Source organism: Pseudonaja textilis, chromosome 14 (genome assembly GCF_049901715.1).
Source record: "Pseudonaja textilis isolate UNSWEBS1 chromosome 14, rPseTex1.2, whole genome shotgun sequence".
Taxonomy (NCBI): Eukaryota; Metazoa; Chordata; class Lepidosauria; order Squamata; family Elapidae; genus Pseudonaja; species Pseudonaja textilis.
Genome location: NC_142003.1, coordinates 8,151,172 through 8,163,444, shown reverse-complemented (window position 1 = coordinate 8,163,444; position 12,273 = coordinate 8,151,172). Strand labels below are relative to the sequence as shown.

The 12,273-nt window shown below is 43.9% G+C and overlaps 2 protein-coding genes across 3 annotated transcripts in view; one reads left to right on the top strand and one right to left on the bottom strand.

Moving 5' to 3' along the window:
* Positions 1-12,273, bottom strand: part of IFT140 (intraflagellar transport 140) — a 76,592-nt gene that overhangs the window by 25,742 nt on the left and 38,577 nt on the right. The gene's annotated exons all lie outside the window — the stretch shown is intronic.
* Positions 1-12,273, top strand: part of TMEM204 (transmembrane protein 204) — a 28,567-nt gene that overhangs the window by 2,508 nt on the left and 13,786 nt on the right. Inside the window, exon 2 of the mRNA XM_026704204.2 lies at positions 9,462-9,617. Coding sequence (XP_026559989.1) covers positions 9,462-9,617 — 156 coding nt within the window. The remainder of the gene's footprint in view (positions 1-9,461; positions 9,618-12,273) is intronic.

Genomic DNA, 12,273 nt, shown 5'->3' with positions numbered 1-12,273 from the left:
GAACAACTATACACGGCTCCGTGACACGGGAAGTTTGACCTTCTGTCGTGCTATTTCCAGTTCACTAGGTGGCAATACTTGGCAAGGTGTGAGAAAATTTCTAGGGAAGTCAATTCAAAGAGGAATATAGGAAGGTTTTTTTTTTTTCCCAGCGGGTTGATTTCTTTGGTCCCTTTCATCCATTATTGTCTGCTCCTTGTTGACTATGCTTCCCCCAAAATTTTAGGACATCCATGTCATCTGTTGCTTAGGAACTACCTGGGAATTTCCCCACCCCACTGCATTCCAGCTGTTTCCGAAACAGAGCTTTCCAAATCTAAAAAGTGGATCCTTCTAGGCTTCCTTCCAGAATATCAGGGCCAAATCTGTTGGAATTCTCTGCTGTGTGGTTTTGTTTTGCTTTGTTTTATACAGTTCCGATTCAGCTCTTGACCGTACAGCTCTCTAATCCGAATACAATCTCCTTCTGGTGCTCATCTGGGTCAGAATTCATTCCGGAATATAAAATAGTCATGCAGATGGGAAGAAAAAGAGTCATATGATAGTGTTTGATATTTGAGGTGCGTCTCTCAAAGTTAATGGAGGAAATGAGGCTGCCACTGTGCCTGGGTATTTTTGCTAGTTATCCAGAGCAGGCAACGCCAGCAATCGGAAGAAAAGTATAGATTTGCAACTGTACATTCAGAAAACCTGCCTATCAATAAAGTTCACATACTTTCTCAAGAAAAGCAGGATGCAGTGATCAAAAGAAGCACTACAAATCTTCATGGGAACCCCTTTTTTGTAGGATATCAACTCCTCTATCACTGGAAATCTGCTCCTTTGCTTTTAATTAGGCATTTCCTAAATACATTAAGCCACAAGACACTAAACATTCAGCAAAGAATGAGGCCCTTGTTAAAATGCAAAAGACTGTACCAAAGATTAACTGCAGGGACTCTTTTTTTTTTTAAATGCAGCCTTGCAAGATCTCATTCACATTCCACTCTGATGCCTCTAATGTTTCTCGCCAACTAAGGCAAATATACGTGGCGCAGGATAAGGATGCAAGATAGAATTTGGGTCGGTCACCAGGACCAAAGGTTTGCCCTTTCAAAAATAAATAAATAGAAAAAGAGTTCTTTCATTGACCCAGCCAGAAAGAAAGAAGCAGGTTCAGAAGAAAGGTAGTGTTATGGAAACCCATTCGTTGCAAAAACATCAAGAGACTTGTCCCAAAGTTTTTGCTTTTTCAAGAGGCAACTGGGACTTTCTGGTTTTTCTTTGAAGACCTTTTGCTTCTCACCCAAGAAGCTTCTTCAGCTCTGAAACATCTTCAAAGAACAACCAGAAAGTCCAGTTGCCTGTTGAAAAAAGCACCTTTGGGACAACCCTGACCTGGATGACTCTCCATAGGCATCAAGAGACTAACTAGAGTAGCCAGGGTGAAGCTGTGGGGATCTAGATGTCCTGGCAACTGGCATGTACTTATGACAGTTGCGGTGTCCTAATTTCATGGGATCCCCTTTGGCAACTTTCTGACAAGCAAAGTCAACGGGGAAGCCAGATTCACTTCACAATCGTGTTGCTAACTTAACAACTTCACTGATTCACTTAACAACGGTGGCAAGCAAGGTCTTTAAATGGGGCAAAGTTCACTTAACTGTCTTGCTTAGCCATGGAAATATGGGGCTCAATAATGGTCATAAACTGAGGACTAACTGTGCTGACATCAGCGAATGTAGACAGAGTACAGATGGAGAGAGAGAGAGAGAGAGACAGAGACAGAGACAGAGAGACAGAGAGAGAGAGAGACAGAGAGAGAAAGTCATCACTATTTCTGTAGTTTTTGGTGTAGTTCTTGTGGCTGGAAAAATTCCTTTAATCCTGATTTTGGCCCCATTAGGAAGATTTTGGCACGCGGCCATCCTCTCAACTCAAGAATTCTACTCAAGAATTGCCACTATTGTCTGAGAAGCATATGTGCCTTTACTGAATGATTTTTATAAAGAGAGGGATTAGCTACAACTCAAGAGAAATAACAAGAGAAAGCTGTTTCCTATCCCAGCAAATTAAAGAGAATAGGAAGACGCTTAGGGGAAAGAATATTTGGTTCTTTGGTTGATGCCGGAAAGGAAAAGGAAAATGGATCCTGCTAGAACTTTGTTAAGAGTCAATTCCATCCTTTATTATCCTTTAATGTCCTATCAGGCTTCACAGTGGGGCAAAATGACACCTTTTTCTGCAAGAACCAGTATTTGGTGGCTTATTGCTTCTAGACAGGAAAGCTCTTCTGCTTCTAAGTCTTCTAAGCCAGGGGTCTCCAACCTTGGCCACTTTAAGCCTGGAGGACTTCAACTCCCAGAATTCCCAGCTTTGCTGGCTAGGGAATTCTGGGAGTTGAAGTCCTCCAGGCTTAAAGTGGCCAAGGTTGGAGACCCCTGTTCTAATCGACTCTTCTTCTTCTAAGCCTTCTAAGCCAGAGGACAGACACATCTTGAGACAGTGAATTTCAAACATGATGTGCATGGAGGATTCTTCCATCCATCTCAGATCTGTAGCCAAGGCACTGGAACTTTCCAGAGGCCCGAGTTATGTCATGGTGAGGGAAATGGCTCTTTTTCTCCCGAGTTGGCCAGTTATTTCATAAAGGTTTATCCGATATCTTGCTCCTTTTTCTAAGACAGGGAATCTCCAAACCGGGCAACTTGAAGACTTGTGGACTTCAACTCCCAACATTCCTTGGCCAGCCATGCCAGCAAGTCTTAAAAGTTGCCAAGTTTGGAGAGTCCTGTTCTAAGAGACAGAACTTTCCAACACATCAGCTTTTTCTTATTTTGGCTGTTTCGACAAGGTAATAAAAGTTTCATTTTTTTTTTTGGTGCCGCTATTGTTCTGGAGCAGTTGATTAGAACAACGAAACCCAGCTTGCTACTTTTCAAAACCAGAACTGTCTGTTGCATGGAAAATTCTCACGCAGATGTTATCCAGGCAGTTTACAAACCCCAGACATCTCACTTAGCAGCAAAAATGTTGGGCTCCACTGTGGTCATAAGTCGAGGATGACCTATAAAATAACACAATAAGAGAATAAACACCACCAGGCTCAAGGTTGACTCAGCTTTCCATCCTTCTGAGGTGGGTAATGAAGCTCCCACAACTTCCAAAGGCAACTTCTGTTCCATGGGTTGATTGTTTCTCACTGTCAGTTAATTTCTCCTTATTTCCAGCTTGAATCTCTCTTCCATCCATTCTTCCTTGTCTGGCCTTTGGGAGCTTTGGAAAATAGCTTGACCCCTTCCTCCTCTCTGGGGCAGCCCCACAAATATTGGAAGACTGCTATCATGTCTCCCCTGATCCTTCTCTTCCCTAGACTAGCCAGGCCCAGTTCCTGCAACTGTTCATCGTACCTTTTAGCTTCCAGTCCCCTCATCATCCTGGTTGCTCTTTTTCTAGAGTTTCAACGTCTTTTTTTATAGTGTGGGGACCAAAACGGGATGCAGCACTCTTGGTGTGGCGTTACTAAGGCATGAAAGTTTCTTTCAAAAGACACAGGAAAGAAGCAGGCGATGGAAAGTTGGTTTCCTATAGACTGGGAAAGGAGGAACAGTGAGGCAAGGCCAGGCTAGCCGGCCTTATTATAGCTCTTTGGGTCAAGCATTCACGAAGAGGGGAGTGGTTCGGAGGGAAGAGGGGCTACGTGATCTGCAGGGAGTGCTAAATATAAACACCTGTCCAGTTGAATTATATGATTTACAGAAGTACATTTCCCAGATGAAGTGATGGGTGGAGGCGGGGAGAGAGGGAACCAGGCCAAAAGCACAGCAGCTCTGTGTGGGAATGGGGAAGAAAGAAATGTTTACAGAGGCAGCAGACCAGATAATGCTGGGATTTATTAATCACGTCTCAGAGGCTTTGGAAAACAGCCAGGCCACAAAAAAAAAAAACCAAAAAAAATAAACCAACCACCCAGAAGAGTTATCCAAAAATTTTAAAGTTCTTGGAAGTTCATGTCTTCTTAGTCCAAAAAGGAAGAAACGGACTTTCAACGACTAAAACTGGTCTTCCTGCAACGGCTCAAACTTTGGGGTTTTTTTTTTTTGCAGTAGCACATCTTGGGCTTTTCTTAAGACCTGCTTCGCCGTGGCTTAATCTGAAGCCATGATGTGGCTTGTTTATCTTTGCCTTAAGAGTGTTGTGTGAAGTCAGCCGGTTTTGCTTTTTAAACTTGGCTTCTGGTTGAACTGTCGGGCGAACCCAGTTCGGTTCCGTTTTATTCGATAAGCCACGGTTAAAGAAACCACGATGCGTGACGCCCGCCGAAACCCCGACTTAATTTCACACGTTGCTTAAGGGGGCTTGTTTGAGACTTTAAAAATATAACTTCATGGTGTCATTTGCATGAAAAAGACGTGGGGACATTGTTCTGTTCAAAAGGAAAACCTGTCAGGGCTCCAACAAATCCACCCCCATTCAAACCATAAGTCTCTAGCCGCATCTCAGAGAAAAGAAAATTGGTTTATTGGAAGTGGCCACGTTGGCGTTAGCGGGATGCAGCCGACGCTAAAATACACCATTCATTTCCCCCTTGACCCAAGTCTTCCCCCCCACACCCTGGATGTATATTCTCCAATGGGACACATCCATAGCCAAGAGTCATCCATCATGCTCTCCAGTAATATTCTTGCGCTCCGACCACTTTGGGCTGCCAGGGCGATTATCTAGGCACTTAAGGAATGCACTGTTTTCCCCCCTCAACTCCCTTTCTGCTGGCAGCTAAAAAGACCCAAGGAGTATCTTTTTAGTTGACAGAACGTAAAGGAAAGACGTTCGTTGCTTCTTAAATGTACAAGTAATCCTTGACTTACAATCATTTGTTTGGTGACTGAAAAAAAAGAGACTTGTGACAGTTTTCCACACTTATGACCACCGCATGACTCCATGATCACATGATCAAAATTTGGATGCTTGGCAACTGGGTTCATATTTCAACATTTGTGGTGTCCTGGGCTCGTGTGAGCAACTTCTTGCAACCTTCTGACAAGCAAAGTCATTGTTAACAGCCGCGTTACCATCTCAAGAGCAGCGGGGGTTCACTTAACAGCGACGGCAAAGAAGGTTGTACAATGGAACAAAGATCACCGAAGAACTGTGGCACTTAGTCACAGAACGTATGGGCTCAATTGTGATCGCAAGCTGAAGGCTACCTGTATATCCAACCTTTTATTCAGAAGTGCGAAGCAATGAATGGGTCCTGCCTTCTTGTTTTTTCCCCCTCAACAGCCACTCCGGAGGTAGGGTAGGCTGAAAAACAGTGAGGTTCTATGACTAAGGGAGAAATTAGAAGTAGGGCTTGCCGCTCCTGGTTCAAAGCCTTAACCACTAGACCACGCAGCCTCTCCAATATCTTTTTTAACAGCGTATTGATTCTCCTTCCTGGTATTCGGATTTCAAAGCGCGAGCCGTCTGCATAGAGGATTTGATACAGCAAATTAAGTGATTTGTTCAATTGATAGGACGCTGAAATCTGATAACTCTTGTGTGTCTCCATGTTTACACATTCCTGGCTCATGTTCAGGCATTGCACACACATATATATACTCTTTCCTCTTGTGGGAAAAACCAATTTAGGTTAGGAAAACAGGCTGGCTGATTTAGGAACCCACAGCTATTTTGGCCTAGAAATCAGCTGCCGCTGCTCTCGCGTAAGAGTCTTGATATATCCATATAAACGACATGAAGTGGTTTTGAATCAGAGAGATTAAGCCATCCCATCCAGAATTAGAGTTGAAAGGGACCTTGGAGGTCTTCTAGTCCAACCCCCTGCTCAAGCAGGAGACCCTATACCATTCCAGACAAATGGCTGTCTCCAGTCTCTTCTTAGAAACCTCCAGTGTTGGAGCATTCACAACTTCCGGTGGCAAGTTGTTCCAGTGGTTAATTGTCCTCACTGTTAGGAAATTTCTCTTTAGTTCTAAGTTGCTTCTCTCCTTGATTAGTTTCTCCTTAGTTCTAGGTTGCTTCTCTCCTTGATTAGTTTCTCCTTAGTTCTAGGTTGCTTCTCTCCTTGATTAGTTTCCACCCGTTTCTTCTTCTCCTGCATTCAGGTGCTTTGGAGAATAGCTTGACTCCCTCTTCTTTGGGGCAGCCCCTGAGATATTGGAACACTGCCATCATGTCACCCCTGGTCCTTCCTTTCATTCAACTAGACATACCCTGTTCCTGCAACGGTTCTTCGTGTGCTTTAGCCTCCAGCTCTCTAATCATCTTTGTTGCTCTTTTCTCCACTCTTTCTGGAGTCTCTTTATTATCTTTTCTATAATATGGTGACCAAAACTAGATGCTGTCAGGGCACCGACAAATCCACCCTCGTTCAAAGCGAAAGTCTCTAGCCGCATCTCAGAAAAAGTCAATTGGTTTGTTAGAAATTGCCACGGGGGTGCATGGCTGGGTGCAGCCAGTACTAAATCACGTCATACATTTCCCCCTTTGACCCTGGTCTTTCCCCCACCCCCTGGATGTGACTTCTCCAATGGGACACATCCGTCTCCAAGAGTCATCCATCATGCTCTCCAATAACCTTCTTATGCTCCGACAACTTTGGGCTGCTGAGTTGATTATCTAGGCATTTCAAGAATGCCTTGTTTTCTGCCACTCCCTTTTTTTGGCGGCTAAAAAGACCAAAGGAGTCTCTTTTTAGTTGACAGATGCAGTATCTAAACGTGGTCTTACTAAGGCTTTATGAAGTGCTACCGAAGCTTCACATGATCTTGATTCTAACTCCTCTGTGAACGCAACCTAGGATTGCATTGGCTTTTTGGGTTGCCGCCGCCATTCCTTCTGTAACAGAAGCCTCCTTACTGAACTGACGTGCCTCATGCACGTGGATATTTGTACACGTCGTTTTGCTCCCAGGGGAAAAGTTTCCAATCTTTTCCATGGAATTCCCCCTTCAGAACAACCTATTGATAATCAAACTAGGTTTCTGTTTAAGGAAGATCCACGCCAATAATGCCTGGATTGTGAAAATACTTAACGGTGTACCATTGATTTTGTTTCAAAACAGTGAAGATGATTTATGTGAGAAGATTCCTTACTCCATTATGAGGGATTATAGACAGTTTCATTTGTATAGGGTTGGAGGTGATTCATTCGCTCCACTTCTTAAATTAGCCCCTAAAGTCCAAGCGGCGAGCAACGTGAGGGATAGAAATGATGATAACAGAAACGCACGTGTGAGATTTCAGACAGGGGATGTCCAACCTCTGGAACAATGCCTGGAAGCTTGCCTTGCTAATGTCCCCTTTTCAAAATAAACACCAGTTATTATCCTTCAGAGATTGCATGTTCAGGCTTCTCAAGGCATGGACGGACACAACTCCCAAAAGTACAACTGGGCCTTTTAGCGAGTCAAAAGAAATGCTTGACTCGCCTGCCTAGGGCTGGCGATCGGATGATATTGTTGTCGTTGTTGTTCAGTTGCGAAGTCGGCTTCGACTCTTCAGGGTCCCACGGCTTCCGTTAAGTATCCATCACAGAGAGAGAGTCATTTGTATTTATATTTCACAGTATAAATATTTATGAAATATTTCAGAATATAAACACAGAACCAAATGTGAACAGGCGTCAATTTATATCTCACCTCCTTTAAATCCCAGCTTTCACATTTTATTCATGATTTTCCTGGAAGGAGATCAGGATATAATATAGATATACAGCTCTGGTTATTGCGGTCTTCACCCCTCTTGTTTTTTTTTAGCTTTATATTAATTTTTTTAAATGGAGGTCGACGAATAAGCAATCCCTGAGTTATCCTTAGTAATCCAACGCTTTAGTTCCTACAAGACTTCACAGGGAGAGAATAACTTGGCTTATGGCACGCTTAGAATTCTTCAGGACCAAAATATGGAGTTGGATTCAAGAAACAGTGGAAGATCGGATAGAGTTTAAACTGGAATTGTTCTTGCTGGGAATAATTAAAGGAATATATAGTAAAAAGATTAAATATATTCTACTACATATATTGACACTTGAGACTTTCAGGAAAAGATTGGACTGCCATTTATCAGAAATGGTGTAGGGTCTCCCACTTGGGGTGGGGTGGGGGTTGGACTAGATAACCTACAAGGTCCCTTCCAACTCTGATTATCTGTTATCTGACAGCAGCAAGGATAGCATTTGCACAATGCTGGAAACAAGATAACACGCCTGTCAGAGGAATTAGTAACTCAAAAAAATTTAGATTGTGCTGAAATGAATAAGCATATGTTAAAATTAAAGGATAAAGAAGAGACAGATTATTACAAAGTTTGGGACAATTGGTACGAATGGTCGAACGATAGAAATAAGAATAATAGGGGTAAGAAAATTGTAGACAAATGTATATGAATACATATAAATGTATATATTTATATGAGATTAGTATATGTAATAATGATGTCACTGTACCATTAATGTTAAGATCAAGATTTGTAAAAATGTGAGAAAGAATAAAATAATAATAATAATAATAATAATAATAATAATAATAATAATCGATGAAAAACAACTTGAAAAATCATCAGTTATCAAGACTTGAAAATCGAACTGCAGAGACCCTGGCATAAACCAGTGCAGGTGGTTCCAGTGGTACTTGGCATACTGGATGCTGTGCATAAAGACCTCGGCAAGCACTTAGAAACAATTGGTGCTGACAAAATCACCATTGATCAGCTGCAGAAGGCCACCTTACTGGGATCTGCTCACATAATCCGCCGATACATCACGCAGTTCTAAATGCTTGGGAAGTGTTTGACTAGTGATTTGTGATACCAAACCCAGCATAGTCATCTCGTTTGCTGTGTACACGGTTACACGGTCGTTTTTTGTGTCTAATAATAATAATAATAATAATAATAATAATAATAATAATAACAACAACAACAACAACAACAACAACAACAACAGTAGTAGTAGTAGTCGTAATAGTAGAATTCTTCAGTAGCCCATTGGCCAGGTTACCCAAGATTCGATTCACATCCCAAAGGCTGCTGTTTGCAGTGATTTAATTATAGACTCAATTGTTTATCCCAGTGTATCTGTAATAGTATTCTGGACGTTTGTTATATCCGCTCCGCTCTTCTTACTGTCAATCCTTCCATTTGTTGGAAGTCAGAGGACACCAGTACAAACGGATAGGGTTGGCACACTGTGGCCTGCTGATGGTCCCCTTTGAAAAGATCGGCGGGTAGCGTATAGCCCTTTGAATTTGTCCCCCAATATCAGGTCAGCGCCAACTGGGTTTTACCACACAGGCGGCCCTCAACTTATGACGATCACAACCGAGCCCAAAATTTCCAAGCCAGACGGTTGTTGAGCTTCAGGTTTGCCCCATTTTACCGCCCTTCCCTGCCACCGTTGTTGAGCAAATCCTTCCGGCTGTTATAAGCTAGCAACACGGTCTTGAAGTGAACCTGCCTTCTTTCTCTCTCCCGTCGTTCCAGTGCAATTCGACATGATGCGGGCCTGCAACCTGATCGCCACCGTCGCCCTGACGGCCGGTCAGCTCCTCTTCGTGTTGGGACTGGTGGAACTGCCCATCCTCTCCCAGGACACCCAGTGGTGGGAAGAAGCCATCGCCGCCGTCTTCCAGCTTGCCAGTGAGTACCTTCGCTTGCGGGAGCCGAAAAGGGCCTCGCCTGGGAGAAACCAAGGGCTCCCCCGTTTCAAACACTTTCCGGTGAGGGGGAAGCGTGGCACACGTTGGTAGGAATCCCTTTCCATAACTACAGCCGCGGTGGATGATGTATGGGCCCCCATTCCTTCTCCATTCAAAAATAAAAATGGAAGGAGGGAGGGAGGGGAGAACTTCAGTGGAATGATGGCGTTCCTCTAGAGCATCGGTGGCCAGGAATTTTTTTCTTCTTTTTTCAAGATAAATCAGTGTGTTTCTAGGTTGCTGTGAGCACTGCTCGTACTGTGAGGCTATTTTCTCTCTCTCCCTCTCTCTTTCTTTTTGCTCTGCTTCTCTTTCTCTCTGTTTGTCTCTGTCTCTCTCTTCCTTTGTCTCTCTGTCTCTCTCTTTCTCTCTCTCTCTTTCATTGTCTCGGTCTCTCTCTGTCTCTCTCTCTCTCTCTCTTTCTCTGTCTCTTTCTGTCTCTTTCTGTCTCTCTCTTTCTTTCTTTGTCTCTGTCTCTCTTTCTCTCTTTTTCTGTCTCTCTGTCTCTCTTTCTCTGTCTCTTTCTCTGTGTCTCTCTTTCTCTCTCTTTCTTTGTCTCTGTCTCTCTCTCTCTTTCTGTCTCTTTCTCTTTCTTTGTCTCTGTCTCTCTCTTTCTCTCTTTTTCTGTCTCTCTTTCTCTCTTTGTCTCTGTCTCTCTTTCTCTCTCTTTCTCTGTCTCTCTCTCTCTCTGTCTCTCTCTCTTTCTCTACCTCTTTCTCTTTCTCTCTCTGTCTCACTGTCTCTCTCTTTCTCTATCTCTCTGTCTCTCTTTCTCTCTCTTTCTTTGTCCCTGTCTCTGTCTCTCTTTCTCTATCTCCCTGTCCTATTTACAACGGTTGCAGTGTCCCGGGGTCGTGTGATCCCATTTTGTGACCTTCCGACAAGCAAAGCCAATGGGGGAGTCTGATTCACTTACCAACCGCCTTCCTAACTTAACAACTGCAACGATTCACTTAACAACGGTGGCAAGAAAGGACATCAAATGGGACCAAACTCACTCAACCGCTGTCCTGCATAACGAGGGAAATTTGCAGCTCGACAGTGGTCATTAAGTTGAGGACTGCCTGTGCAGTACAACCAGTTGCCACTGCCCTGAATCTTGGGTGAAATTCAGACAGCCGTGAGCTACCGACAGCTCTGTTTTTTTAAAAAAAGAGCTTGGACAACGATGGACCCGGAATGGTATAGGGTCTCCTGCTTGGGCCGGGGGTTGAGCTAGAAGACCTCCAAAGTCCCTTCCAACTCTTTTATTCTGTATTACTAGAAAATCCTGCCTCCATTTCCCTACTCATTCCCATCAAAAGCAGCCTGAACGTCTCTTCCCGCTGCTCTGCCCGCCTGTCCGCTGTCCGAGCTCGGCTCCTCTGTTTTTTTCGCCAAGGGGAAATGCATTTTGGCTGGGTTTAGATTTGTTGTTTCATTGACAAACAGTACAAGAGGGCAGCCATGCGCCTTTCTTCTATCACGGCTGCTAATTTTAGACTAGGGATATAATTTTTTTCTTTTTTTTGCCTAGGCTACAGTCTGTTTTAAACACAGTCAGAGAGAGACAGAAGGGCGCCAGGATTTCCCGACACAGGAGAAGGAAATGCCTGCTGTTACCTGTTATGCAAGCTGAACCTTGAAATCCTCAGCGCTGGGAGTGGAAAGGGGAGAGGGAGAGAGAGAGAGACAGAGAGAGAGACAGAGAGAGAGAAACTTGAAGTTAGAATTTTTCATGCAATGCTATGAAAAGCGGCCATGGTGAGACCCAGGATTGAGCCTGAGGTCTGAAAAGCAGAAGAGCAAAGGGAAGGGAAGAGAAATGTCCACAGAGATTCTCAGTCATCCAGGCCTGCTGTCCCAAGAGGCAACTGGAGGTTCTGGTTTTTTTCTTTGAAGACGTTTTGCTTCTCATCCAAGAAGCTTCTTCAGCTCTGACTGGAAAGTGGGGAAGGGAAGGATTTATATTCCTTGCAGACAGCTGGTCATTTGCATCCTTTAGAGGGTCGTTGAGGCCACTTGGAGGTTTATCTGGGTCCTCAGATGAGTCGTGCAAATGGGTGTGTGGAGCCTTCTTGGAACTGCTGAAAGGACTGTGTTGTAGTCACATTTGCACTACTCAGGTGACCCGAGAACACAGAGAAACCTCCAAGTGGCCTCAACGACTCTCTAAAAAGGAAGCAAATGACCAGCTATCTGCAAGGAGTGTAAATCCTTCCATGCCCCACCATCCAGTCAGAGCTGAAGAAGCTTCTTGAGTGAGAAGCAAAACGTCTTCAAAGACAAAAAAAAACAAACAGAACATCCGGTTGCCTCTTGAAAAGAAGCCTCTTTGGGACTCACCGGAAAAGACCCCGATGTTGGGAAAGATGGAAGGCAAAAAAGGAGAAAAGGAAGGCAGACAGATAGCATCATCAATGCAATGGACATGAACAACGGTGGTGGGACTCATCTCCTGGGGGGGATGAGTCTGCCTACCGAAATGAGGTGGACCGGTTGCTTTCGTGGTGTGGAGACAATTACTTGATCCTCCACACCAATAAGACCAAGGAGCTTATAGTGGACTATAGAAGGAACAGATCAGACCTCCAGCCCTTGCTTATCAATGGAGACCG